The sequence below is a fragment of the Cryptomeria japonica genome, chromosome 9 (genome assembly GCF_030272615.1).
Source record: "Cryptomeria japonica chromosome 9, Sugi_1.0, whole genome shotgun sequence".
Classification (NCBI taxonomy): domain Eukaryota; kingdom Viridiplantae; phylum Streptophyta; class Pinopsida; order Cupressales; family Cupressaceae; genus Cryptomeria; species Cryptomeria japonica.
The window spans coordinates 9966324-9993276 of NC_081413.1; the positions used below are offsets into that span (position 1 = coordinate 9966324).

General features: G+C 38.3%; 1 protein-coding gene across 1 annotated transcript; it reads left to right on the forward strand.

The window, feature by feature from the left end:
• The first annotated feature begins 13889 nt into the window (after nt 1-13889).
• Nucleotides 13890-14512, forward strand: LOC131056740 (protein DMP3-like). The gene is made up of 2 exons (XM_057991001.2): nt 13890-14127; nt 14178-14512. The coding sequence occupies exons 1-2, from the start codon at nt 13890-13892 to the stop codon at nt 14510-14512; spliced, it is 573 nt and encodes a 190-aa protein (XP_057846984.1).
• Nucleotides 14513-26953: the final 12441 nt, after the last annotated feature.

Genomic DNA, 26953 nt, shown 5'->3' on the forward strand with positions numbered 1-26953 from the left:
GTTGTTTTTATTCAGGAAACCAAGCTTTCAGTGGATGGTTTGGCCAGTTGTGCTTTGCGTGTCTGGCCCTAGGGCCTTTGGCAGGGAGTGAGTTGTCATGGCAGTTCAGGGGGGGTTGCTTACTTCTGGAACCCGAGGAAAGTTTCCCTTTTGTGGTGGTTTTCTAGTAGGTCCTCAATTTCTATGATCGCTTCTAGCTTTGAGATAGGAGAAAGATGCCTCTTCTCTAATATTTATGCTCCTACTGATCTTGTGTGTAAGTCTCATCTTTGGACTCGCATCAATTTTGTTTGGGCTCAGGATCCTTTTCTCCTTTGGATTTTGGCTAGAGATTTTAATGTCTATACTAGTTTGGAGGAAAAGTGAGGTGCGTTATTCAGGCTTGATCCTTCCTCAAATTTACTCAGAGATAATATTGGTCTCTTGAATCTCATTGGTGTGAAGCCAATGAATGGTGTCTTTACATGGAATAATAGGAGGAGTGGTGTTGAGGCTATCTCTGAAAGACTTGATAGATTTTTGGTTTCTTGCTTTTGGGTGCATGATAGGTGGTCCACCAGTTCAAAAATTCTTGATTGGAGGGGTTCTGATCATTGGCCTATTAAACTTTCTATTACATCATTTAGAACCTCCAAAAATCCCTCTTTCAAATTTCTATTGATGTGGCTTCGTGATCAGTCATTGAGGGATCTTATGGTCGATTGGTGGTATGAAGGGGTGCCTGCCCACGGGCGGGCTATGTACTCCTTTGGGAAGAGATTACAACATGTAAAATATAGGCTGAAGAGGTCGAATAAACAATGTTTTGGGAACCTGCATAGACACAAGATGACAGCTCAATCCAATCTAGATGAGGCTACACGTCAAATTAGGGATCAACGGATGACTGTGGAGCTCAATATGGCCGAGTCCCTTGCTCTAAAGGACTTAGAAGAGTGGGAGTTGTGTGAGGAGATTTTTTGGAAACAAAAGTCTCGTGTCGATTGGCTCCAAGAAGGTGATAGAAATACTGCTTTTTTCATAATTTTGTTAAGGTTCGTAGGTATGGTTACTCTATTACCTCTCTCATTTCTTTAAAAGGGGTTCATCTTTCATCTAAAGAAGAAATTGCTATGGAAGCTGTCAGTTTTTTTTCTAATTTGTTTACCAAAGAGGATCTTGAAGCTATGGTGGAAGAGAGGGCCATCCTGAACTGTATTCCCCCTCTTGTTTCTATTGAAATGAATGATGCTCTCTTGCGCCCCATTTTGTTGTTTGAACTTGAGGGGGTTGTGTTTCAAATGAAAAAAGGCAAAGCTCCTGGCCCTGACGAGTTTCCTATTGAGTTGTTTCAAGAATTTTGGGAGATTATAAAGTATGGTCTTCTAGATGTGGTTCAAGAATCTCATAGGAATAAACAAATGCTCAAATCTATGAATTCTACCTTCTTGTCTCTCATTCCTAAGAAGGAGGGGGCTAATAGCTTGGATCAGTACAAGCCTATTGCTTTTTGTAATGTTGTCTACAAGATAATAACTAAATTGATTGTTGAACGGCTCAAACCTCTCCTCTGCACTTTGGTTTCTAAGGAGGAAGGTAGTTTCATTAACGAAAGACATATCCTTGATGGAGTTGTGGTAGCAATGGAGGCTATTCATTCGATGGCTTCCTCTAAGGAGAAGGCTATATTTATTAAACTTGACATGGCCAAAGCTTATGATAGGGTGAGTTGGGATTTCTTACAGAAGAACCTTTTGGCTTTTGGTTTTGGACAAGAGTGGGTGAATTGGGTTCTTCGTTGTGTGAATTGGGTTCTCAGTTGGGTGAATTGGGAACCCTCAGAATTGTTTAGCGCTTTGCAGGGGCTTTGGCAAGGGGACCCTTTATGTCCCTATTTATTTATTCTCATGGCTGAAGGTCTTGGCAGATTTCTCACTTCCCATGTGAGACATGGTCTTATTCAGGGCTGGAGTTGGAGTAATGCTCTACCTCCCTACTCCCATCTTCAGTTTGTGGATGACACAGGTTTGATGGGCAGGGCCAAAATCAATGAGGCAGTGAATTTCAGGAGAGTTTTGGATATCTATTCCAAAGCCTCGAGTTAGAAAATTAACGAAGATAAATCAACCATATATTCTTTAATACCCCTCATCTTATTCAGAATAGGATTGCTAGGATCCTCAGGTTTCAGACAGGGTCTCTTCCTTTGTTGTACCTCAAGATTCCTTTAGATTTGGGGAATCACCATGGAGAATTTTGGCAAGGAATTTTGGATAAATTTTGTTGTAAGGTTAATCATTGGACTTACATGTGGTTATCCTCTACTAGAAGAGTGATCCTTCTGAACACTGTGGTGCAAACACTTCCCATTTATAGGTGTTTTGTGCAGGCTACCCCCTCCAACTTTGTGAGAGAGTTCGATGTTCTTTCTCGTCAATTTCTTTGGTCTGGTAGTTTTCTTTCTTCTAAGTGGAGTTTAGTTAAATGGGACTCTGTTTGTAGACCGAGACATGCTAAAGGTCTTGGCCTCAGATCTATTGCTTTGGTTAGCAAGGCCTTGGCGGCTAAGCTATATTGGAGGTGGTGTAATAGTCAGGATCAGGACTGGGCCAAGATTTTAACCCACAAGTATCTCCGTGGCCCTAATGATCATGAGGTGTCTCGTCTTAGTTTAGTGGGCAAGGGCTCTTGTATCTGGGATACTCTTAAAAAAGGTGCCCAACTTATTAAAGATGGCCTTTTCTAGATTTGTAATAGAGGCTCTGAAGCTCTTTTTTGGCAGGGCTCTTGGGATTGTCACCTGCCTATTCTATCTAGTTATCCATAGTTTCAGCCTCTTTCCAACATTTTGACTGATGCTGGATGGGCTAAGGTGGAGAATTTTAAAATGGTTAGGCACATTGGACAAGTTGAGGTGACTTGTTGGAAGGATCATCTTGAATGGCCCTTGGGTGGTTCAGATGAAGATTGTGTGGTGTTTGTTAATATCTTGGAGGGTAGGTTATGTAGTTCCCTCAATGAGAGATATATTCTGGCTTGGGGTCCTAATCCAAAAGACAAGTTTTCTATTGTTAAAGCTTATGCTCAGCTTGATAGGCAATTGCATGGCCTGACGGATGTTCCCTGGTGAAAGAAGGTTTGGAATATCTTCTCTTGGCCAAAATGTAATTTCTTCGTATGGCTGGTTGCTCAGAGGAAATGCCTCACGTGGGAGAATCTTCATAAGAGAGGCTTCCAGGGACCATCTATCTATTATCTTTGTATGCATAATGAGGAAGACTAATCCCACTTGTTTTTTCTATGCCCTTTCTCCAGGGATTTGGCACAAGTGGTGGGAGGCTTGGCAACATGCTTGTTTTCATGCTACCTCCTTAATTGAATTTGGGATAGCTTGGGTAGACCCCCAGCAAATACCTCTTTTCTTCAACTGGCCTGGGCTATTGGGCCAGCTCTTATTATCTGGAATTTATGGCTGGAAAGGAATCAGAGTGTCTTTTGTGATTCACATATAGGGAGTCCTTATTTGTGGTAGAAGATAGTTAATAGGCTTCAAGAGACAATCTCAGCTAAGTGCAATTTCTAGTGTATTTTTTTCTGGATTCGATTGTGTGTATATTTTTCCATCAATGTTTCGAATCACACTCCGTGATTCATCATCAGGATGATAAGAATTCCCAAGACATGAAAGATGTTGAGTTGCAGATTTGAGGCAAAATATAAAGAGGAGAGGGGCGGGGGAAGGCACGGGAAACAAGGAGAGAGGAAAGAGAAAAGGAAAAGACCACCTGAAGGATGAGAGACCTAAAACACTCCAAGGAGTAAACCACCCACAAAAAAGAAAAAAGGAAAGCTCAGCACCATAATCAAAACCACTAAAGAACAAAAAAGAAGAAGAGAAAATGGGATAAAAATAAGAAACTAAAAGAATAAAAAATGATTATAAATACATAACGGAATAACCACAAAGGCATAGACCAAAAGACAAAAACCAGAAACAAATAAGAAAAGAGAAAATTACAATTCCAAAAGAATGAGCATATAAAAATAAACACACGAGGAGGTCTAAAATCAAATATAAACTAAATAAACAAATAGGAAAATAGACCAAAGGGGGAGAGGGCGATGCATAAATGAAGAAGAAAGAGGAGGAGAAGTCAGGGAGGGGGGCGGGGATGACGCTGGAGGGCAAGAAGAAGAGGGTGCCACGAGATGCTAAGGTTTAACCCATCGTCTCGATTAAGATTGGATGGGTGCTGAATGATAGCAATGGCCTCTTTAATTTTCCTCTTGAAAAAGTTGTTCTCCCTACACAATACCTGAGTGTCCTCTAAACAGATATGATGCTTGGTAGTTGATGAATGCTCAGCTAAGGCTGATTTGAGGGCACGTTCATGCTTAATGTCGGCACTATGCTCTTTTATTCGAGTCATGAACGAACGACCTATTTCTCCAATGTATGGAGTTCCACAGGAGCATACAATCTTGTATACACCTGACTCTGAAAAGGCATCCCTAGTGTCCTTAAGCGGTGGGGCATGCCTCTTGATGGTGGAAACAGGTTTGAAGGCACAACGGAGACCTTTTTTCCCAAGGATTTTTGAGATTTTGTGAGAAATGCCTTCAACATAAGGGAGAGAGACATACGGGGCTTGAGATGGAGAGGGCACGGGATTCGAGATGGAAAGGAAATGAGATTTGGCTTGGAGGAAGGCCCGAGTGATCTGCTTGTTCGAGTAGCCATTCCAAAGGAAGACTTGACGAAGATGGGAGAGCTCTTGGTCTAAGTTATCCTTATCACAAATCCGATGGGCTCGTAAAGCCAAGGTTTTGAGGATCCCAACTTTCTGGCTATGGTGGTGATGAGAAGACGAATGAAGATATAAGTCAGTGTGGGTAGTTTTGCGAAACACCTGACGACCAAGGGATCCGTCAGGTTTTTTACAAATTAAGACATCGAGAAAGGATAAAAGGTTGTTGGATTCAAGTTCTTTGGTGAAGGTAATAGACGGAGAAATGTTGTTGAGGTGAGTATGAAATTCCTCTAACATGTCCAAGCCATGGGGCCAACATACATTGGTGTCATCCATATATCGTTTCCACCATTTTGGCTTGAGGGGGAAAGAATGTAAGGCCACCTCTTCAAAATGTTCCATGAATATGTTGGCAATGACCGGCGAGAGAGGGGAGCCCATGGCTACTCCGTCAACCTGTTCATAGATAACACCTTGGAAGGCGAAGAAGGTTGACCTTAAGCAAAGTTCCACTAAAGAGGCAATTTCCTCATTGACCTTAAGCTTGACAATCTCTATGGCGTCTAGAATAGGGACCTTGGTGAAGAGGGACACCACATCGAAGCTCACAAGAGTGTCTTGAGGGTCCAACTTAGTGTCCTTGATAAACTGGACAAATTGGTTGGAATCTTTGATGAAGGAGTTGGAGTTACCAACAAGCGGAGAGATTAATTTGGCAAGAAAAGCGGCTAACTTGTAAGTCGGAGACCCAATGGTATCGACAATGGGTCTCAAAGGAATGTTGGCTTTGTGAATTTTTGGGACCCCATATATACGAGGGGTCACTTCCTTAGACGGAAGAAGACGAAGTTTGGTAGAATCATCCAAAGAGGAGTTAGAAATAGCAGATCTAACTGCCTTCAGAATCTTCGGGCACGGGTTACGAGACAAAATTTTGTAACTACTGGAATCTGAGAGGAGGATTTCCATTTTGGCCAAGTAATCAGGTTTGCTCATAATGACCGTGGCATTGCCTTTGTCAGCTCTTGAGATGATAAGGTCATTATTGTGCATTAGATTATTGAAGGCCAACAGCTCAGCTTTAGGGATGTTGAATTTAGGAGGTTTGGCATAACGGAGCGCTACAGCACAATCTTGTCTAACCTCTTCAGCAACATCAAGAGGAAGGGTACGAACCGCATTTTCGATCTCGATGAGGAAGTCGATGTGCGGAATGTTGCGAGGAGTCAAGGCAAAGTTAAGACCTCGCTTGAGGAAGTTGAAAGCGAGAGGATCAATGTGGGTGGGAGAGAGGTTGACCACAAGTTTGGTCTCCCAATTACTAATGGGGTTGATGATAGGGGCTGACCTAGGAAGAGAGCCGAGATCCAAGGCGGGGGGTGGGGGGGCTGAAAAGACATAAGGACAAGACTGCAAGGAATGGGATGAGTTCACACCGAGGGGAGTGGTCGGGCAAGGTTTACGTGGAGGAAGATAAGCCACGAAGGATGTGTCCACCTCCTCCGTAGGAAGAGCCGGTTGCGGTTGGACACATGAGCATGAAATACTAACCTCACGTGCCACAGCCTGGTGATGGGACAGAGAAGGAGTGGCTCGAGGTTGGAAAAGATTGCAAGCTACGCAACCACAAAAACATGAAATGGCAGAGCAATTAAAGCAGAAGGGACGAGATTGGATAACTGAGGAAGAGGACAGCGTACCTGGAGTTGACCGAGGAGAGCCGTTGCTGAGGAGTCGTTGGTGAATTGCAGGTTGAGCTATGGCGAAGGACGGACCCAGAGGTGTGGCTGCATCTCCTATCTCCACGGTGATATCAACTGTGCTCTCAGGGAACTTGATAAAATGCTGCAACGGACAAGAGTGGAGGGGAAGAATCGAAGACTGCGAGACATCTGTTTCTGCCATGTTGATAGACGCCTGGGGAGAAAGAACGTGGTGGACCACTGTTTCAGCTGCAATCTCAACAGTGAGGTGACCTGGATCCTCTGGAGGAGTCGAAGATCTATCGAGGTTCACCCGAGCCTGGTTCATGGATGCCTCATGGTGCGGAAAGAGGAGGGAAGCGGCTTTTGCACTCTCTGCTAGAGACAGATTCGCGGTGGAAAAGTCCCGAGCTGGGTCCGAACGTGAACTGTGAGAAGAGGAAGCTGGTTCAACAGAGAGGGAAGGCGGTGGTGGAGGACAAGGGAAGGGGGTAGGTGGAAAAACTGAAGCGTGGGGGTTAGACAGAGATGGCGATGACTACAGAGGAATAGAGGAGGCTGGATAACAATGGCCAGATGGAGAAGAGGAATGGCTCCCTTGTTGACGGCGCTGGAGATTGAAGAATTTCCTCTTCTGTCTTCTGCTGCACTCTTCTTTGTGGCCCGAGGCCCTTGCGTATGATGTCAAGTCTAGGCGAAGCCATAGATCAGGTCGAAGAGATGAAGCAAGTTCCAGATGCAGAGGGAGTAACCTGGAATTTAAGAAATCAATAGCTCTCCTGGTGGATTTAATTTAAGAAATCATATTCCGTTATGTATTTATAATCATTTTTATTCTTTTAGTTTCTTATTTTTATCCCATTTTCTCTTCTTCTTTTTTGTTCTTTAGTGGTTTTGATTATGGTGCTGAGCTTTCCTTTTTTCTTTTTTGTGGGTGGTTTATTCCTTGGAGTGTTTTAGGTCTCTCATCCTTCAGGTGGTCTTTTCCTTTTCTCTTTCCTCTCTCCTTGTTTCCCGTGCCTTCCCCCACCCCTCTCCTCTTTATATTTTGCCTCAAATCTGCAACTCAACATCTTTCATGTCTTGGGAATTCTTATCATCCTGATGATGAATCACGGAGTGTGATTCGAAACGTTGATGGAAAAATATACACACAATCGAATCCAGAAAAAAATACACTAGAAATGCAAAATGGATTGTGGAAATCTCATAGCTTTAAGTGCAATTTGTCTGAAAATGTTGATCCGACTGATTATGCTATTGTAAGGAATCTGCAATTGGAGATTGTGCTGCTAGAAATAGATCTCGTCATGCAAAGTAGTAGATAAGTAGAGATGGAAGGTGGATTACCCCTCCTGTGGGAATCTTAAAAATTAATACTGATGGCTTTTCCCATGGGAATCTTGGACATGTAGGTATTAAAGATATAGGTAGAGGTGATGATGGTTGTAAAGTTTTTTTCTTCTCTATTTATAATGGGAAGGACTCTAACAATCTTATGGAGGCCCTAGTTATTAAGATTGTTGTTGAGAGAGGTTGTTCTTTAGGATGGAGGAAGATTATTTGTGAGTCAGATTCTTAGATTGTTGTGGACATGTTGAACAAACAAAATTTGAATGATGTGAGTTGGCAATTAACTTCTGCAGTCAGACATATTTTACAAATGTGTAATACATTAGAATTTCTATCATTTTTTCATATTCCCAGGGAGTGGAATAGAGTGGCTGATTGTTTGGCCAAGTGGGCTTCAGAGCATGTTGATGGTTGGGATTTTAGTGGAAGGGATGGTATAACTTGTGATTATCTTGAAACTTTAGACAAGTTAATGCTTGAAGACAGGATGATGCAAGATCACCCAGTGGTGTAGGATCATTTTCCCTTTTATGTTTGTTTCATTTTTATTGTCATTTTTGAGGCCCTTTGACGCTCCGGATGAGCCTGGTTTTTTGTGTAATTCCAAAGTAGCTAACCTTTGGCCAATGTCATCTTTCTGAGGGCTTTTCGGAAAGGTATTATCATTGGAAATTCGACAGTCAGATCTATTCCTATGGTCACTGGACTTTGTAGTGGTGGTGTTGGTGGTTCTTTTAGGGTCATTTTAGTTTTTGTTGCTGTCTTGCTGGGCCTAAAGCCTATTCTTTGTAATTCTATGATTTCTGAATAAATCTTTACCCCCTTTTTTCCAAAAAAAAAATCTAGAAAAATAGTATAGATGGCATGAAAGGGCTCTTGAATACTTCTTCAACAACACAAGAATCATGAAAATCCAAGATTGCGCTAAAAATTTATGAGTTCGAGAGACAAAATGTAGATCTAACCTCAAATAATAATAAAATTCTCCAAAAGTAAAATTTTATGCACAAACCTATATCATTGCAATTTTTAAAACTAGATTTTCAATGATATCTTATTTGCAAAAAAATTGATATTTGAGTCAAAAGTGGTGACTTTTCAAAGAAAACTACTAAATGAGGGCTCCAATAATGATCATTTGGCCATCAAATTTATGAAAATATTCTATGATGAGATAAAGACTGTAAAATCTTACATAGTCCATAATGATATTTATTTGGTTGTCAAATTTAAGATAGAAAAATAGAAATTTCTAAAAAAATATAAATGTCAAAATATGGAGTATTATATATAAAAATGAAATTTTTTGGGTCTTTTGATCTTAATGATGAGGTCCTTTTTATCCAAAAGTGTGCCTATAAAAATCACATATTTGATAAAGTCTTTACTGATCTAAAGTTTTTGATACCATGTTAAAGTCTACAATATACTCAATCTTCAAGGATCACTTACAAAACAAAAAGATGCCTTCGATAAGAGAGAAACAAGAAAAAAATAATTCTTGATTATGGACACAATGGATTACATTGTTATTGGGCATACATTACAAAATATACAAATGATAGATAATATAGGAAAGGTTGAGAGGTAGGATTACACACTTTTGTGGCATGTGTGCTTGTTCTATATAATGAGACAATGAACATGATAAATAACAACAGACCTAGTACGTAAGAATTAGATGCCAATAGATAAGATAAGATCTCATTGACAACTAAGACTTATAGAGATATTCCCAAGAACTAAATTACCTTATCACATGTATATGACCTAGGAGTGAACTAGTAGGTTAAAATACATTTTTCACACAAACAAGAGGTTTGACCCATACCTTCTTTAAATGCAAATTATCTTATACCATAGTGTAGGAACCAAGGAAAGTGTGATTTTATTATCTTATTAATGAATTTGTGCTTTGCATAAATCATCATTCACTTCCAAAATAAGATCAATTAGTAGCATAAAAAATAATGCTAGCTCCTAAGAGGACATTCTTTTATTCTTAAGCATTTAAATAAGAGTTATGCAAAGTCTAGTAGATTGATCAAGTTTAAAAGCAACATTGTTAGTGGATATGTAGTCTCAAAAAGTTTGTCTAGATTCAATGAATGAGTTATACATAAATGATTAATAATTTTAGGAACCATGGATAATGCCTATCAACCCTATTATCATGAATAGACATTGTTTATGAACTACATTATACATATTTGGGATTACACTGAATGATCTATTACCAAACCTAGGATGGGAACTTGGTAATTCAAGGGGAGAGAATCTAGCGACATTGAGGGAATAATTCATGTACTCAAGAAAGAATCTGAAGGAGCCCAAGGGACGCTAGTCTCATGAGTAGCAAGCATCAAAGAAACAGGGAGTCCATGAGTAGGGACCATAGGGGAAGAGCAGTCACAAAACACAACAAGAATCAAAGAAGAATAGCCACGAACTGTGGAAGTAGGAAAAACCACAATAGAAGGAGGTTTCAAAACCCTCGATGAGTTTGAAGCAGTATCATCAAGGAAGAGTGTGAGATGACACCTCTCAACATCTTTCCACCAAGTAGGAGACAAGCAAGGACAAGGCACACATAGGCAAGTAAAGGCAAGATGCCCAGTAGAAAAGAAATGGTTGCAATAGAATGGGAACCTCTCGAAATCCACACACTATTGCCACTAAAGGTTACCAACCTTGAGAGAAATCAAAGTCGGGAAAAGCTTGGAGAGGTTGAGGCCTACCAAGATGCATGCAAAGAAGATGTGGGAGAAGAGACTGGTTTTGGGGTCAACTTTAATAAAGCAAAAAATCACTCAAAATTTTTAAGTTATTTACTTCATTGTTATTGCTGAAATTTATCATTTATCTATCATTTAACTTAGTTCATTCATAGTCCCAAATCTATTGCAACAAAAGGGACATTAATCAAAGTGTTCAACTCTCCTATTAGAATAGTAGTTGAACCTTATTCTTGTTCCAATGTTATGTTATAGAAATTTAACATCTTAGTTGGTATTCCTAGACAAGGATATCATTCCATACATATCAATACAATTTATTTTCGTGCAATGGGGTTCCCAAATGACCTTAACCTACATCATCAAAGATTATTTTAAAGAAAAACAAAAAACGTAATTTATTATCAATTATAAATCTCATCTTATTTATAAAAAATGTAACAACATTGTAAGAGAGACATCTACTAAGGTACGATATTCATTTCCTCATTGTAAAATGGTGTCACAGTGATTCTCATTACTTATTAAAAAAAAAATTGATAAACGAAATACAATTATGATTCTTGACCAACATTTTATAACTTATCAACTTCGACAATTCAAATTACTCTATGCATCTCAGCGATAAAACATGTGCTAGATTTATAGGCAGTCAAAATAGTTTGGAAATACCAAGAAAGCAGCAACTACCATTCTGCCGAAAAAATATTTCAACGAAACTTTCTTAACAGACCTTCAAAAAACGCGAAAACAAACCAAAGTCAAATCTTAGAAACATTCAGTCCAAGTTGACAACCTGCCGTCTGTGAAATAGAGATTACATTACAGAGAAGATCAATTTCCCAAACCATTATATAAGCACAAGGAACTACTTTGGAAACACAGGTAAATCGACTGATCTTTTTCAGCAGTAGATTAAGAAGACGAAGAAAAGGGCAGTCTGATAGCAAGGTGAAGTCCATCGAGGAGGGAAAGAGCAAATCTGTTATTTATTAATTAACCTCACCACCCTCGTTTATTTTACTTTCAAACATATAAACATTGACCTAAATATATACATTTAAAGCATTCACCCATTTAAAATTTTTTTTTATAATTATATTTTATAGAAATTATTACTTTGATAGGAAGTATGCATTTTTTGTTTTATTTTCTTTGTGGTCTCTTAGGCGTAGAGGGCTTTTAATGGATATTAAAATGATTTGAAATTGAAAACACATAATATCAATATTTTTAAAATTATTTTTCATCAATAATAAGTCTTTCTTGTGTTAAAAAAGATGTTTTATTTAATTTATAAATGTTTTTGTCATAAATAAGTGTTTGTTATGTTAGAAAAGATAGTTTATTATATGAAAAAGTGAAAGCTTAGGTAAGTTGAAGTATTAAATATAATAAAATCATATAACTTGATTAATTTCTCTCTCTCTCTCTCCCTCCAAATTCCCTCTATCCCCCCTCTACCTATCTATATCCCCCCCTCTCTCTCTCTCTCTCTCTCTCTCTCTCTCTCTCTCTCTCTCTCTCTCTCTCTCTCTCTCTCTCTCTCTCTCTCTCTCTCTCTCTCTCTCTCTCTATGCATCTTTCTCTCTACCTCCCCTTGTCTCTCTATTTATTTGTCTATCTCTTCATCTATTGCTCTATCTTTATCTCTACGACTATCTTCCTCTATCCCCCTATGTCTCCCTTTCTCTCCCCTTCTACTTATCTCTTTCTCTTTCTCCCCTGATTTCCTCTCCCCCTCTTCTCTTCCTTTCTCTCTTTCCCTCCTCTATCTACTCTCTATATCTATCTTTCCCTCTACCTCTCTTGTTCTATCTTTATCTTTACTGTTATCTTACCCTATCCCACTCTATCTCTAGACATGTCTCCCTCTCCATATTCATCCATCTTTCTCCCTTCCTTTCTCCCTTTCCCTCTTCCTATACCTCTACATCTATATTTAATTGTTTCTCTATCTCTCTTTGTATTTATTCTTCCATCTCTCCCTTTATCTCTATCTCATTATCGCTTCATCTCTCTCTACCTCTATATATCTCCCCCTCTCTCTCTATATCACTTCTTATCTCTCCCCCTCTCTCTCTCCATCTTGATGTACCTCTTTAGTTGCTATTTGTTCCTCAATCCTCTCTCTTTATCTCTCCCTCTCCTTCTCTCTATACCCATCACCTTCATCTCCATCTCCATCTCCATCTCTATCTCTATCTCTATCTCTATAACCTTAAGCCCCTCTTTCCTAGTCTTCCCCCCTCTACCTATCCCTCTTTATATCCTCTCTCTCCCTCTCTCTCTCTCTCTCTCTCTCTCTCTCTCTCTCTCTCTCTCTCTCTCTCTCTCTCTCTCTCTCTCTTCCTATTGCAAACATAATATGATTCTTTTAGTAGTGAATCTTGATTATCTTTCTTATTTAGAGGTTTTTTAAGTCATGTTTAGATTCATGTAAGTGGATGCATAGTTGATTTGAAGTTATCACTTCTCTATTGAGGCCTTTGTTGTACAAACAACGTCATTTTATAAATCGCCTACCAATTAACCTCATGTACTATGTACAAATGTATGCAAAAAATAGACCAAATTTTTCCCTAATTGACCTTCCATGCCTACTTGGCATACCCATTGCACACCAAGGTGCAATAGCTACTTTAAATATATCAATATTAATATCGATGGTTGAATTATATTTCAATATACATTTTTAGATATTTATTCTTATGAATGGTTGTTTTTAGTATTTCTTAGTATATTAATTTATTCACTTGATTTACATTATATTGTATTCTTTAAGCCTATATATTATAATAGAAAACCACAATCTATACCACTCAAAAATAACAAGAATAAAAATTGTTACTATAAAAAAACTCAAAAATAATAGATTAATATATAATATTATAATTTCCATATTCTTCTAGAAGAAATTGTATACAATAATAAGGCTGATTGATGTTTCATATAGTGTCTAGCACTCTTTGTCTTTATGTCACAATCTAATTATTTTTAATATGCGAAAAAATGGTGCATTACTTATTACATGTGCTAGATTTATAGGCAGTCAACATAATTTGGAAAGACTAGGAAACGAAGAAAGCAGCAACTACCATTCTGCAGAAAAAATATTTCGACGAAACTTTCTTAACGGACTTTCAGAAAACGCGAAAACAAACCAAAGTCAAATCTTAGAAACAATCAGTCCAAGTTGACTTCCTGCCGGCTGTGCAATACAGATTACAGAGAAGATCCATTTCCCAAACCATTATATAAACACAAGCCACTGCTTTGCAAACACAGAAATCGATTGATCTTTTTCAGCATATATATATTATTTTCAAGAGAACTGCAGAATCAGTAGTGGAGAAAGAAGACGAAGAATGGGGCAATTTGTTACCAAGGTGAAGTCCATCGAGGAAGGAATTAGCAAATCTGCTACATCTTCTTCAACCGAGACAACAACTACGAAGGTCGTGAATACCACATTATCTTCTGCATCAAACATTACAAAGATATTACCCACTGGAATTTTGTTTGTATTTCAGGCTCTCTCCAACCTTCTTTCCGATAATGGAGACTGCCAAAAATCCAACAAGGTTCTGGTTGGAATAGCTGTGGGTATTCTTGGGATTGCGTGTTTTGTTTGTCTTTGGTAGACACCTTCACAGATTCTTCCACAGGCAAAGTTCACTACGGGATTGCTACCCTTAATGGTTTAGCCACTGGTAGTAAAGTGAAGCCTTCTAATGAATCAAATTATAAGATCAAGCTCAAGGATTTGTTCCATGCAGCTTTGGCGGTTGTGGTGTTTATTGTGATGGCCCTAACAGATCAAAACATTGTGCAGTGTTTGTATCCCTCTGCTGAAAGCAATATAAAGAAGATATATAAAGCTCTCCCTGTTGTTGTGAGTGCACTGAGCAGTGTGATATTGATTTTCCGTCCTTCCAATCGCCAAGGAATCAGCAGTCCCGTTAGCACTACAACTTCTACAACAACATGAGGTCAAGAAACCTTCGTTTGAAGGAATAGAGATTAGAGCATGCAGGCTGTTCTTTTTGCATTGCGAAATTTATCAGAAAATTTCTGAAACACTGAACTACTTCATTCATATGTTCTAACTTGTCTTTACCTTGACTTCTGTATGTTTAAAGGAAGGTTCACTTTCAAACCACCTCTTTAGATTTGTTCTTTCGTTTTCATACTGTAAAATAAAGACCATCATCTAAGATGAGCTGTGTTCTAAGATGTTTCAGAGATGGTCTCCCGAGTTTAAAAACTATCATATATCAATGTGTGCTTCCTTATTCGTTGTTTTAAACATTTAAGGCCTTTTTGAAAGGAAGTTTTGTTAGTTTTTTTAATTAATATATAATTATATATTCGAACTATATTAATATTTAATGTAATAGAATAGTTAAGAAAGACGGCTTTTATTATATGCTTTTGCTATTAGACTCGTTTTCCTGTGGATTTGATTCATTTATACTTTGTTTAAATGCATAGCCCTTCTTTAATTATAATATGGTTTATTTGATGTACGCATTAAATCAATTTTGATGATTGTATCGTGTAGTTATGTAATTAAGTTTATCAGTAATATTGTCAAATTGTGATAAAATTGTTTTAGCATTTGAAGATAAAAATTAAGAGTTTTGAAAGGGTCTAATATCTACAAATTATTTTACTTATAAATAGACAGGCTATTTCTTTTAATTCTACCTAAAATATTATAAACTATTTTTTTGTGAATATATGTCTTTTCAACTCCTTTCAACATAAAGGATTATATTATTGGAAATAAGATACTCTTACTTTGAGAGAACTCAACAATAATGATAAATTTTAGTGCTTAGTCTAGTTAGGTACATTTCAACCACACAAATTTTAAGATTTTTAAGAAGCTAAAACAGATAGTGCGTATTTTTGGAGATTAAGTGGTTAGAAAGGACATGTAAAGACAAAAAATAAGAAGGTATCAAAAAGAGAGGAATTAAGGAACTCCTAATAAGAAAAAATGTGGGAGGTACGACAATTGTTGAATTTTGTTACATCACATGTTTTAAGTGAAGTTGGAGACCAAGGAGTAGGTTTTTAATAAAGTAAGTGGGAAGGAGCCCTAAGCTGTTATAGACCAAACAAAGTACATTGGAGACCCAAAGTAACAATATAGTTACTCCCTGGAAACTCAACAACAACACCACAAAGTTCAATCAGAACACAAAGCCATTAATTGTAATCAAAGTTGAGCCTAAGCAAAAGGCCCAAAGGAACAATTTGAGATCTTTACGATGGAAGGGAAAGTCCTTTTTTTCTTGTGACGCACAACCATCTAGGATGAATCTAGTTCTTGAGAGACAAGAGGGACAGAGCTAGCTGACCCCTCTGAGAATGTAGCCCAGTCTAAAAGCCAAACCATTTGACACAGAAGATGGACTTGGCTATCCAAGGAAAGGGAATCCAAAAACAAGGAAGGAATAAGCTCTGTACTCAAGAGAGTTCCCAAAGGAGCTAGTGAAACATCATTCAAGCAAGTAGCATCCATCAGAGAAACAAGGGGCCCCTGGGCAGGGACCACAAGTGAAGAGAAACTATGAAGGGCAAGGAAGGGGATAGTTGTCAAGGAAGGAGGATCCAATCGACTAGGGAGTAGGTTAAAACTTGAGAAACCTAGAGACTTGTGGCTAATTAAACATCTATCTAAGTGATAAAAAATGTTGAAAAATAAATTTTTTTTTTCAATAAAAGTGGATTATTCCACTAAACTATTTTATTAATACTTTTTATTTTTTACATAAAATTCAAAGAGCATGCCAGAGGAAAGAACCCTGGGAAGAAAATCTCCAGTCATAGCTCATAAAATAAACCTATTGTATCTAACAAATCAGTTTATACACCCTGCCCAAAACCAATTACAAAATGTGGTCACAACACATATAATATCAGTTTCCATAGCTGCTATCAATGGAAGAAGACAGAATTTTCCAAAGCCCTGTGCCAAATCTCATGAGCCAAAAACCTTCCTGCCAAAAAAGAAAGTATCAAAAAACCTTTGGAAAAACATTATTGTATCAAATACCATTACTCATCATAAAATTTTACAACAACATTACTCAAGAAAATTACATAACTATTGCTGCAAACCTTCCCATACCCTAGAAGGAATTTCCTCAAAACCCACCTCTCACTGATTAGCATTGCTCTCAATGGCTAAATTTGCCAAATAATCCTCAAACTTATTAACTTCTCTGTAACATTGGGATAACAAGAAAGATTCAAACAAATTCTATTTTTTGTAAAATGAGATCAAGTATATACTGCAAATTCCAACAAGTTGATTTCCTTTGCATAACACATTGAATAATCACCATAGAATCACCTTCAATTATTAAGTCCTTAATTCCCAAAGAGATTTCCATATCCAATCCAAAAGACAAAGCATGAAATTTTGCATAATTGTTAGTTTTAAAAACCGATAGCATGACACTTAGCTCGAATAAAATTTGCATTGTGATCATAAATTACCATGCCTACCCCAGCCAGCCCAGGGTTACCATGAGAGGCCCCATCAAAATTTAGTTTAAAGTGCCCCTGCGGAGGAGGTTTCAATCTAGTAGAGCATCTCTTACCTATTGCATCATTCTTTTTTAAAATTGAACCATGAGAGGGTAAAACCGACAACATCTTCCAAACACTATTAACTCTACTATCCTAGTGCAAAAAAGAAGTAAGATTTTCCAAATTATTATAAATAAATGACAAAGCAACCTCAGAGATTGAAGACTCAATTTTTAATAGAACCTTAGACACAATAGAACTTGTTTTTTTAAATATCATGTTGTTTCACTCTAGCCAAACATTCCAAATCACAATAGATGGAGATATGATCCAAAGGTATGCATAAAAAGATGAGGCAAACATAAAGGGCCAAGATCTAAAATAGGAAATGAGATCCTTACCAATAACAAAGGATATATTTAACTTCTCAAACAACCACTGCCAACATTCATCAGTATAATCAAAATGTAGGAATAGGTGTAAAGAAGATTCCAAATTTTTGTTACAAAGGACACAAGGGAAAACAACAGTAATACCAAGCCTGTCCAATCTCGTACTTGTAAGGACTTTGTCCTAAACTGCCAACCAAGCAAAGGCTCCAGCTTTATGAAGACAAGCCGAATGCCAAAACAACTTATAAGGCCAAGATGATAAATCTTTAGCAACCATAAGAGAGTTGTAACCATCTTTAGTAGTGTACTTACCAAAAATATTCTTTGTCCAAATAAGTTCATCCTCATAATCAGAAAGAAATACAATTCTATCCCCCAAAATCTTCTCAAAATATAATTTCATACTTTGATCAACATCTAAGAAATCAATCGACTTCCATCTAGCTAGCTTAAGGGGTCCACTAGTCACAATTTCAAAATAATCTATTACAGAAAAACCCCAAAGGGAGGAAACAATAGTGATCAGAGGAGACCAATCCCTAATATTCACTAGAGGTGTGTGTCCATTCCATACTTCATCCCAGAATCTAACCTTTCTACCATTATGAACAATCCATGAGAGATGAGGCAAAATAACTGATCTACATTTACAAAGGAAATTGCAAATAGCAGAACCCAAAGGAAAATTTAAGACTTTAAAAATGTACTCTCTCGGTCCATTATTTATTTTCCATTTAATCTATGTATTTTTTAACCAAATCTATATAATTTGTTATATTTTAAGAAATATAATGGAGCAAGATTTTTATTTTCAATTTACTCCTTTTCAAATCATCCATATATTATTTGATTTGATTTGTATTAAAATAGTTACATGTGTATGTTTATTTCATTTAACATGTTTTATTTTTGTATATACGTGTGTTTTCCTTTGCTTTACCTATAACAACATGTAATTCTAGTGGGAGTCCACTTAAGGTTGAGATGAGTGGCTACAAAAATATTAGTAGAGCCATCCACACATTTTATAAGGGTATAAAATTTCTTTAATGAACAAATTATTTCATAGCTAAGCTTCAAGTCTAGGAGGTAGCATTGAATAGTTTTAGTGCTATAGGAAGAGTGACAACATTAGCAAGATGTTAGAGAACTATATAACATTCATAATAAAAAAAAAAAATTGGATTAGGGTTAGAACAAATCTTATAGGTAGTGATTGTGATCTTTAATTATTGTAGAAGGAACAACTGAATCTATAAGACGTTTATCAAAATAAAGATAGAGATATTTAGGATAGAATGTTGCTCCCAAGGAGAATGATGGAGTGTTCTAGAAATAGATTCCATAGGAGGGATAGGTAAGGTGATTTAGGCTATAAGGGGAGTGGAAATGATATTATTGTATAGGGTAAAAATGGAATTGAGTGGTTTTAGGACATAATCCCACTCTCATCCAAACATTGAAATATGAAAGCACCTAAAGGAGTGATCATCTTTGAGTAACTCTTGTAAAAGAGAGTGAAGGGATACTTTTAGGTTTTCTATTCCTTCACTGCTATGAAAGGGAATATGCTAAATATAGGAGAATCTAATGCTATGCTAATGGCTTGAAAGAAAGTAACTATAACAACAATACTATTAGAGTGATAAAGTAACAAAACTCAGATAGCAAGTACATATTTGAGAATAAGGATCTAATTTGCACATGTGATAAAAAATTGAGCTTGATTTAGTAGGATCAGGACACTGTACGCATTGGTCTCAAAAAATAGGTTGATTTGCAAAGTAGAGAACCGCTTTCTAAGACTGTTTCAGAACTTCCTATGAAATTTGGAGCTAATTGAGGAGGACCAGGGTATGGGTTGTTCTTATATGAGATTGGCAACCTCTATTTTTACATCTATAGTTAAAAATGACATAAAATCTATGCAAGATGATTGTAGTTTTATCCACCATTGATCACTTTTCCAATATTTTTTGGCTATCATTGTGTCCAGCGTTAATACTTTCACTTTTTTCTTTGTCTTGGGTGAATTAATGACTACTTTAATTATATTAGCTTTTTTGAAGACTGAGAAAATTGTCATGTTGCCCAAAATATAATAATAATTTCGAGTTTGTGGAGAGTTTATAGGCAAGAGTGACCATATATTACGCAACTGTAGTGGAGGTGTACATTTTCTATATTATTTACTCTTTCCATATGTCTCAGTAAAACAATTGTGCTTCTTATTAATTTTCTAATTTGTTTTAGAGGGGTGAAAAATTCATGCTTATTAATCTTGAACTGAGGGAAAATCCTAAGTGAGGTTTAAAGGTTAGTTTGATCCATAAAAAATCCCAAAACAAGATAAAACACCATTATACCTTCACAAATGTTCTCTTGCCCCTCGGAATGAGCCTTTGATGAAGTGGGATGTGCCCCAAATGCTCCACTTAATTGGATTGGCTCCTAGATGGGATGTGGATTTCTCTCCAATGTTTCACAACAAGGGATGTATATGGATGAAGGATAATTGCTCAAAGATAGATTATGGATGCAAATGTGGATATAATTTGGATGCTCTTGATGGATTGCTAAGGCTAAAATGGCAGCATGAAATTACTTGACTTGGGGATGGAGAATGAAGGGGAGGAGACCCCAATTTATAGATTTGAGAGAGGATGAATGGATGGTCAAGATTGAATGGAAATGGAGGGTTGAGACTGAAGGAGAGGGAACACATGGATTGAGAGGACATGAGGTGACAAGTGTGGAGACCAAGAGATTTTCCATAAAGGTATTTCTTGTCTCCACACTCTACAATGTACATGGGGAAGAGATCCCCAAGTACATATCGAAGATAAGAAGGAATTAAAAATGCCTTGAGGGATGACGAGGGAATTACAAATTCCCAAAATATTGGATGCATGGGGGAATGAGACAAGAAAAGGAATTTAAAATTCCTTGGGAAGGTGAAAGGCATGGGAGAATGTGAGATTTTTGAAATCCTCGAAATGACCCAATTGGGTGCATTTAAGGTGCAAGGTGAGGAGGGGACAAGGGTATTTAGCCATAAATGGCTATGAGTTGACTTGGTGGCTAATCATGGGGATTAGCCACTAGGAAATGATTAAGAAGGAAGATTTGGTGAGATAATGAGAGATCAGAGGGTAAGTGGGATTTGTAGGAGGATTTGAAAAGAGGAGAGAGAATGAGTGGAGAAATTTAGAATTGAAGAATAATGTTAAGCATGATTGTGAGGGATTCTAGAAGAATTAGTTAGGCCAATAAAAAATTAGAGAGTGATTTGTAGGAATCACTTGATTCAGTTAATTGATTTAGATTAATTAACTAAGGAGGTTTTAGAAGAAATAAATAGTTAGATAACCTTAGAAGAATAGGGAATAATTGATTCATTAAGTAAATCAATTATCTATACTATAGTGACAAGATTAAATTTAATTAATACTAAGAAGAATAAAGGCTAGCATAATTAAATTAATTAATTATGTAGAAAGGATAAAAGTAATTAAATATTTAATTTAATTAATTTTGGACGTCTACATTTTGCCCCTCTCTTACGTAGTGGCAAAATTGGTGATGGGTAAAAGATAGAAGAAAAGGATGCCCCAACGTGAACACGTGGGTGGTATATGCCCCCTCGAGAATTTAACCGAGAATTTTAAAAAAATTTCAAGAAAATTCTCGAAGAAAAGGAAGAATGACAGATGAGAGAAGAAAAATGAAAAAGACAACGAAGTGGAGAAAGCGAATGAAAGATGAGAAAAATGAGAAAGAGTGCTATAGGGGGTCCCATATAATTCCCACGGGGCCTAAGGAAGGGTCATTGTCACATACGCCTATTGGAGAATAAAGAGCATAGAGCCCTTGAAGAGAGAGATGGCACGCGTTCCCATTCATAAGCACCATGTGGAGAGGGTCCAATGAGATGAGAGACTAGCTCACTATAGCCCACAGGTACGTACCCTAGACCCACTCAGTGATTTGGTATATTAGGGTGAATTTTAGGGGTAGAAATAGGATTTTATTGGGTAGCATGGTGCAGGCATTGATCGCTATTTCAGTACCACCGCCCTAGATTAGCATGTGCGAGATAGTGGTAAAGAAAGGGGATTAGGATAGGCGCACAGAATTAGCAAGTGCACTTGTGCTAGTTGGCGCGAGTAGGGTGGTCAATGGGGTCAAAGGGGCAGAGGTCTGTAGATCAGCACCTTTGACTCTGGTGCAATGCATGCGCCATGGTTTTAGCATGTACGCATTAATGATTCAGCGCATGCGCTTGGTAAGTAGAGGGGGGAGGAAATGAGAATTTGAAAGGATCAACAGGGGAGATAGATATCTCAAGAGTAGGGTATAGGCTAGAGTTTTACTAGAATAAAAGAGGATTAGGCTAATGAAGTGGATTAACTGAGTGCATGATCTAGGACCACTCCCATCACATGAGCACTGGTTGGCCACCATGAGGATATACAGGTAGTTGAGAGCAAATGAGCGGGAGATATTGAGCATGGTTTGCTTGGGTTTCGTCAGTCGATGGTCGAGGATCAGGGCCCATACAACCATGATGAATGCATTAGTGGAGAGATGGGATAGTAGGACTTTTACCTTTCACCTACCTATAGGAGAGGCTACCATCACACTGGTAGATGTCTGGAAGATCTTGAAGATCCTGATTTGTGGTGTTGTTCCTGACTACTGGTTAGATGTGGCCTAGTACTACCTTCAGCAGGTGTTTGAGTATGACAGGTTACCTATGGATGGGACATGATTACATCTAGGGCAGACAATGCAAATCAGGCACATTCCACACCTAGTGCCTATTATTTATGGATTGATCTGTAGATGAGTGATTCTAGATCTTGGTGGACATGGATTCCCGATAGGGTGGAGTAGGTGTGTGTACTACATGGCACACAATTATATAGAGTATGTGTGGCGAGTGGCTATGCTAGGGCAGTTGTACCATGACATGCATTTCGTTTTGTATCAATAGTATCATAGTCTTTCTGTAGGAGTGACTCTCTTGCATATATGGGCATGGGAGCATATCGCATTGACACGTCCAGTGGAGGTACAAAACAGATGATGACGATTCCCATATGTGGACTAGTATAGGGGACTTCTCCATTATACCAGGCTTGGGGCAATATGGTTTTGGAGGAGGGTCTTCGATGAGATAATGTTCTTCACTTGGAGACCCTATTTGGGTTGTGATATGTGGAGAGGGTACTGCAGCTACACAAGGCACAGTCAAAGATTTGGTTATTCGGTAGACTGGTGCATGTCATTGAGCACTATGTGCCACATCAAGTTGCTTGGCAATTTGGGGATATTTAGGATACAGTGGAGCCAAAATGATTATATATAGGGATTACTTGAGAGACTCGGATATCCAGAGGCAAGCTATTAGCCCTTTGGAGGTTCGAGTTAGTTGGGACGGTGCCTATAGTAGGGTATGGGATGAGTGGAGGGAGGTTGGATATGACGCATGCATGACCGATGCGTACAGGGGTTAGTGGGAGGCTCACTTGCCAGTGCAACTCACTATTCTCAGGGTTCTAGAGGAGGATGAGCTATGACCATTGATTGATGAGGTCATAGGTGTAGAGGATAAGGGTCCTCTAGATAGGGCAGCAGTGGCAGGGGGAAGGGATGGAGGTCAGGTTCAGTGGAGAGGAGGGATGAGATGGAATGACGAGAGGTCAAGGCCAACAAAGGGGGAGAGAGAGACAACAGGTATAGGTCCAGTTACTAATTGCATAGATTGGATATATTCGAGGAGAGGGAGAGCGAGGGGATGGAGGCCAGCTGATGGACATCCCAGACATACAGGTACCTGGTGAGGGAGCACTAGTACAGGTATAGGTACAAGGGGTGGTAGAGGATATGGTGTCAAGGGATGAGTACCATAGGGTTGTATGAGAGAGAGATGGTTCTCAGGCTAGGGCTAGGATCTTGGAGTTTCAGTTACAGGGATTGGATGCTGCCAGGGAGAGGTGTAGGAGGGTAGAGGACGATATACAAATGGAGAGAGAGAGAGAGAGGGAAGATAGCCTACAGTCAGAGGTTACACGCTTGAAGAGGAAGACAGATGACCTCGTAGAGATCTTAGAGGCAACTCAGGAAGAGGTGGAATCTTTGAGAGAGGAGTAAGACGATACAGACCAGTTGCTAAAGGAGGTCGGGAGTGGGGGAGCCATCGGGCAGTTGAGGACAGAGCTGGAGAGGTTAGATGGGGAGATGGATGCACTTTGTTACCGATTATCAACAGTAGAGGAATATGTGGTTAGATACACTAAAGGAGGAAGGTGGAGTACATTTTTCTTAGATTGTGAAGCCCAAGGAAGAAAGGAAGAAGGGTGTGAGTGAGGTAGGACCTAAGGAGGTCAAGGAGTTGTTAGAGAGGTATAAAGGTGTTTTTATAGAAGACATACCTGACTCCCTGCCACCTATCAGAGATATTAGTCATAATATTGACGTCATACTGGGAGAAGTACGTCCTAACAAGGAAACATAAATGACCCCACAACAAAATGAAGAGATAGCTAGACAAATTTAGGAGCTCCTAGATAAAGGGTTGGTGATAAAGAGCCTTAGCCCATGTTTCATACCTACTATTTTAGCCCCAAAGAAGGATGGGAAATGGAGGCTTTGTAGTAATTCTAGGGCTATCAATAGGATAACCATCAGCTATAGGTTTCCTATTCTTAGGATAGATGATCTAATGGATTATTTGGGGGGAGCTACCTATTTCTCCAAGATTGACCTCAAGAATGGGTACCATCAGATAAGGATAAGAGAGGGGGATGAGTGGAAGACTGTATTTAAAACCAATGAAGGGTTGTATGAGTGGCTTGTGATGCCTTATGGTATTTCAAATGCCCCTAGCACCTGTATGAGATTACTGAATGAAGTGTTGCGGGAGTTTATAGGGATTTTTTTGGTAGTCTACCTTGATGACATGTTGGTATTCAGTAAGAGTAAGGAGGAGCACTCAAACCACTTGGAGATAGTCTTGAAGTGGCTACAAGAGTAGAAGTTGATGATAAGTTTAGAAAAGTGTGACTTCATGAAACAGTAATTGGTGTACTTAGGCTTTGTCATCTCTAAGGGTGACTTGAAGATGGATTCTTCCAAGGTAAAGGTTATTTTGAACTGGCCTACACCTAAGATAGCAAGAGAGGTAAGAAGTTTTCATGGTTTGGCAACATTTTATAGGAAATTCATTAGGAATTATAGTGATATTTGTGCACCTTTGTTGGAAACCATCAAGAGTGGTGGTAAGGTGAAGTTTGTGTTGACCTAGGAAGTAGATGAGAGTTTTGAGTGTTTAAAATAGAAAGTTGCCAAGTACCCAGTCCTAGTGTTGCCTAATTCTAGTAAGGTCTTCACCATTGAATGTGATGCAAGTGGGTTGGCTATAGGAGCAGTACTAAGCCAAGAGAGGATACTAGTGGCCTTATTTAGTGAAAAACTAAATGAAGAAAAGAGGAAGTATTCCTCATATGATTTAGAGTTGTATGCCATGGTACAAGCTCTGAAAAAGTGGAGGCGTTACTTGCATCCTAAGGAGTTCATTGTGTATAATGACAATCATGCTCTTAATTTTTTGAATGGAAAAGAGAAGCTCAATCATGTAGACATATGAAATGTGTTGAAAGTCTTCAAGCATACACCTTCATCATCAAGCATAAGAAAGGAGTAGCCAATAAGGTTGTAGATGCTTTAATTTGGAGGGTATTGATAGTGCAAGAAGTGCAGTTGTAGAGCATGGGTGTTGAGGCACTCAAGGGATTGTATGAAGAGGACCAAGATTTCAAGGAGGTATATAAAGTATGCAGTGATTTTGCAAATGCTTTTCATGGAGAGTTTTCTGACTAAACCTTTCAGGATGGTCTTTTGTTCAAGGGGTGTCCATTATGTACCTCAATGTGTTCAATGAGGGATAATATAGTGAAGGAGAAACATATTGGTGGTTTAGGAGGTCACTTTGGACTAAATAAGATCTTGGACCTAGTTAGTAGATTTTACTTTTGGCCAAGGATGCAAACTGATATTAGAAAGTTTGTGGACAGTTCTATTGTGTGTCAGAGAGAAAAGGGGGTCTCAACCAATGCACAGTTGTACCAACCTTTGCCTATAAAAAGTAGACCTTGGGAAAGTTTGATTATGGACTTTGTGATGGGATTACCCAAGACAAAGACCAGTCATGACAGTGTGTTTGTTGTGGTAGATAGGTTCGGCAAAATGGCTCACTTTATTCCTTGTAAAACCACCAATGATGCTAGCTATATTGCAGGATTATTTTTCAAAGAGATTGTTACAATCCATGGGTTGCCTTTGAGTATTGTATCAAATAGGGATAGCAATTTTGTAGGGCATTTTTGGAGAACCTTGTGGAAGAGATTAGGTACAAATGTGTCTTTTAGATTAGCCTATCACCCTCAGACTAATGGTCAAACTGAGGTTGTGAATAGGTCATTTGTAAATCTTCTTAAATGTTTGAAAAAAGAGCATGGAAGTAGTTAGGATGTGGTGAAACCTCAGGCAGACTATGCCTATAATGATTCAAAAAAACATAAGTACAGGTTTGAGTCCTTTTGAGATTGTGTATGGTAGTCATCCAAGAGGAGTTTTTGAATTGAGAGATGTCCAGGGGTTGGACAAGAGGAGTGGACATGCTGATGAATTTGCAAAGGCTATGAAAGAGGTGCACCAACAAGTCAGAGATACCTTACAACAAAACAGTCAAAAGATTAAGGAAAGAGTGGATCATAGAAGGAGAGATGTGCAGTACGAAGTGGGTGACATGGTCATGGTTCATCTTAGAAAGGACAGGTTTCCCAAAGGAAGCCATAGCAAGTTGATGAGGAGAAGAAATAGACCTTGTAAAATTTTGGATAAATATGGTCCTAATGCCTATAAAAGTGAACTCCCTGGTGATATTTCTATTTCACCTATATTTAATGTTTCTGATATAACATTGTATATGATTCCTACTGGAGGAGAAAGTGCAGGTCAGTCTGTTCAGAAAAGTGAAGAATGGATGAAGCACTTACCACCTAAGGAGCTGCCTAAGATGGAGTGCATTTTGGATAGCCGGGAAGCCAAGAAAACAAGGCACAAGACCTATTTTGAGCACTTAGTTAAATGGAAGGGCCTTCTTGACTCAGAAGCTACATGGATGTTGGAGGAAGATATCAAAAAGCAGGGTGGTGATTTGCAGAAATTGGTCTCTAAGAGTACTTGAGACAAATTTCACTCGGGGAGTATGGTGCAGGAGCACCTACCTATGAAGAAATGAACTAGGAAAAATATGATCTTCTATTAGCCTAGAAGGAATTTAATAAGACCCTATGGGTCCTTTTTGTAATTCAGTGTCCTAGGAGTTATTATAAGTTTGTCCATGTATGGGTCAAATTGTCAACTGGGGTCTTGTAGAGAAAATTGAGTCAATAAGGGTCACAATGGTCTAAATTGAGGGATCAAGT

Coding starts and splice junctions, on each gene's coding strand:
- LOC131056740 (XM_057991001.2), top strand. CDS start 13,890: ATGGGGCAATTTGTTACCAAGGTGAAGTCCATCGAGGAAGGAATTAGC. Junction 14,128..14,177: donor TCTGGTTGGAATAGCTGTGG/GTATTCTTGGGA, acceptor ACACCTTCACAG/ATTCTTCCACAGGCAAAGTT.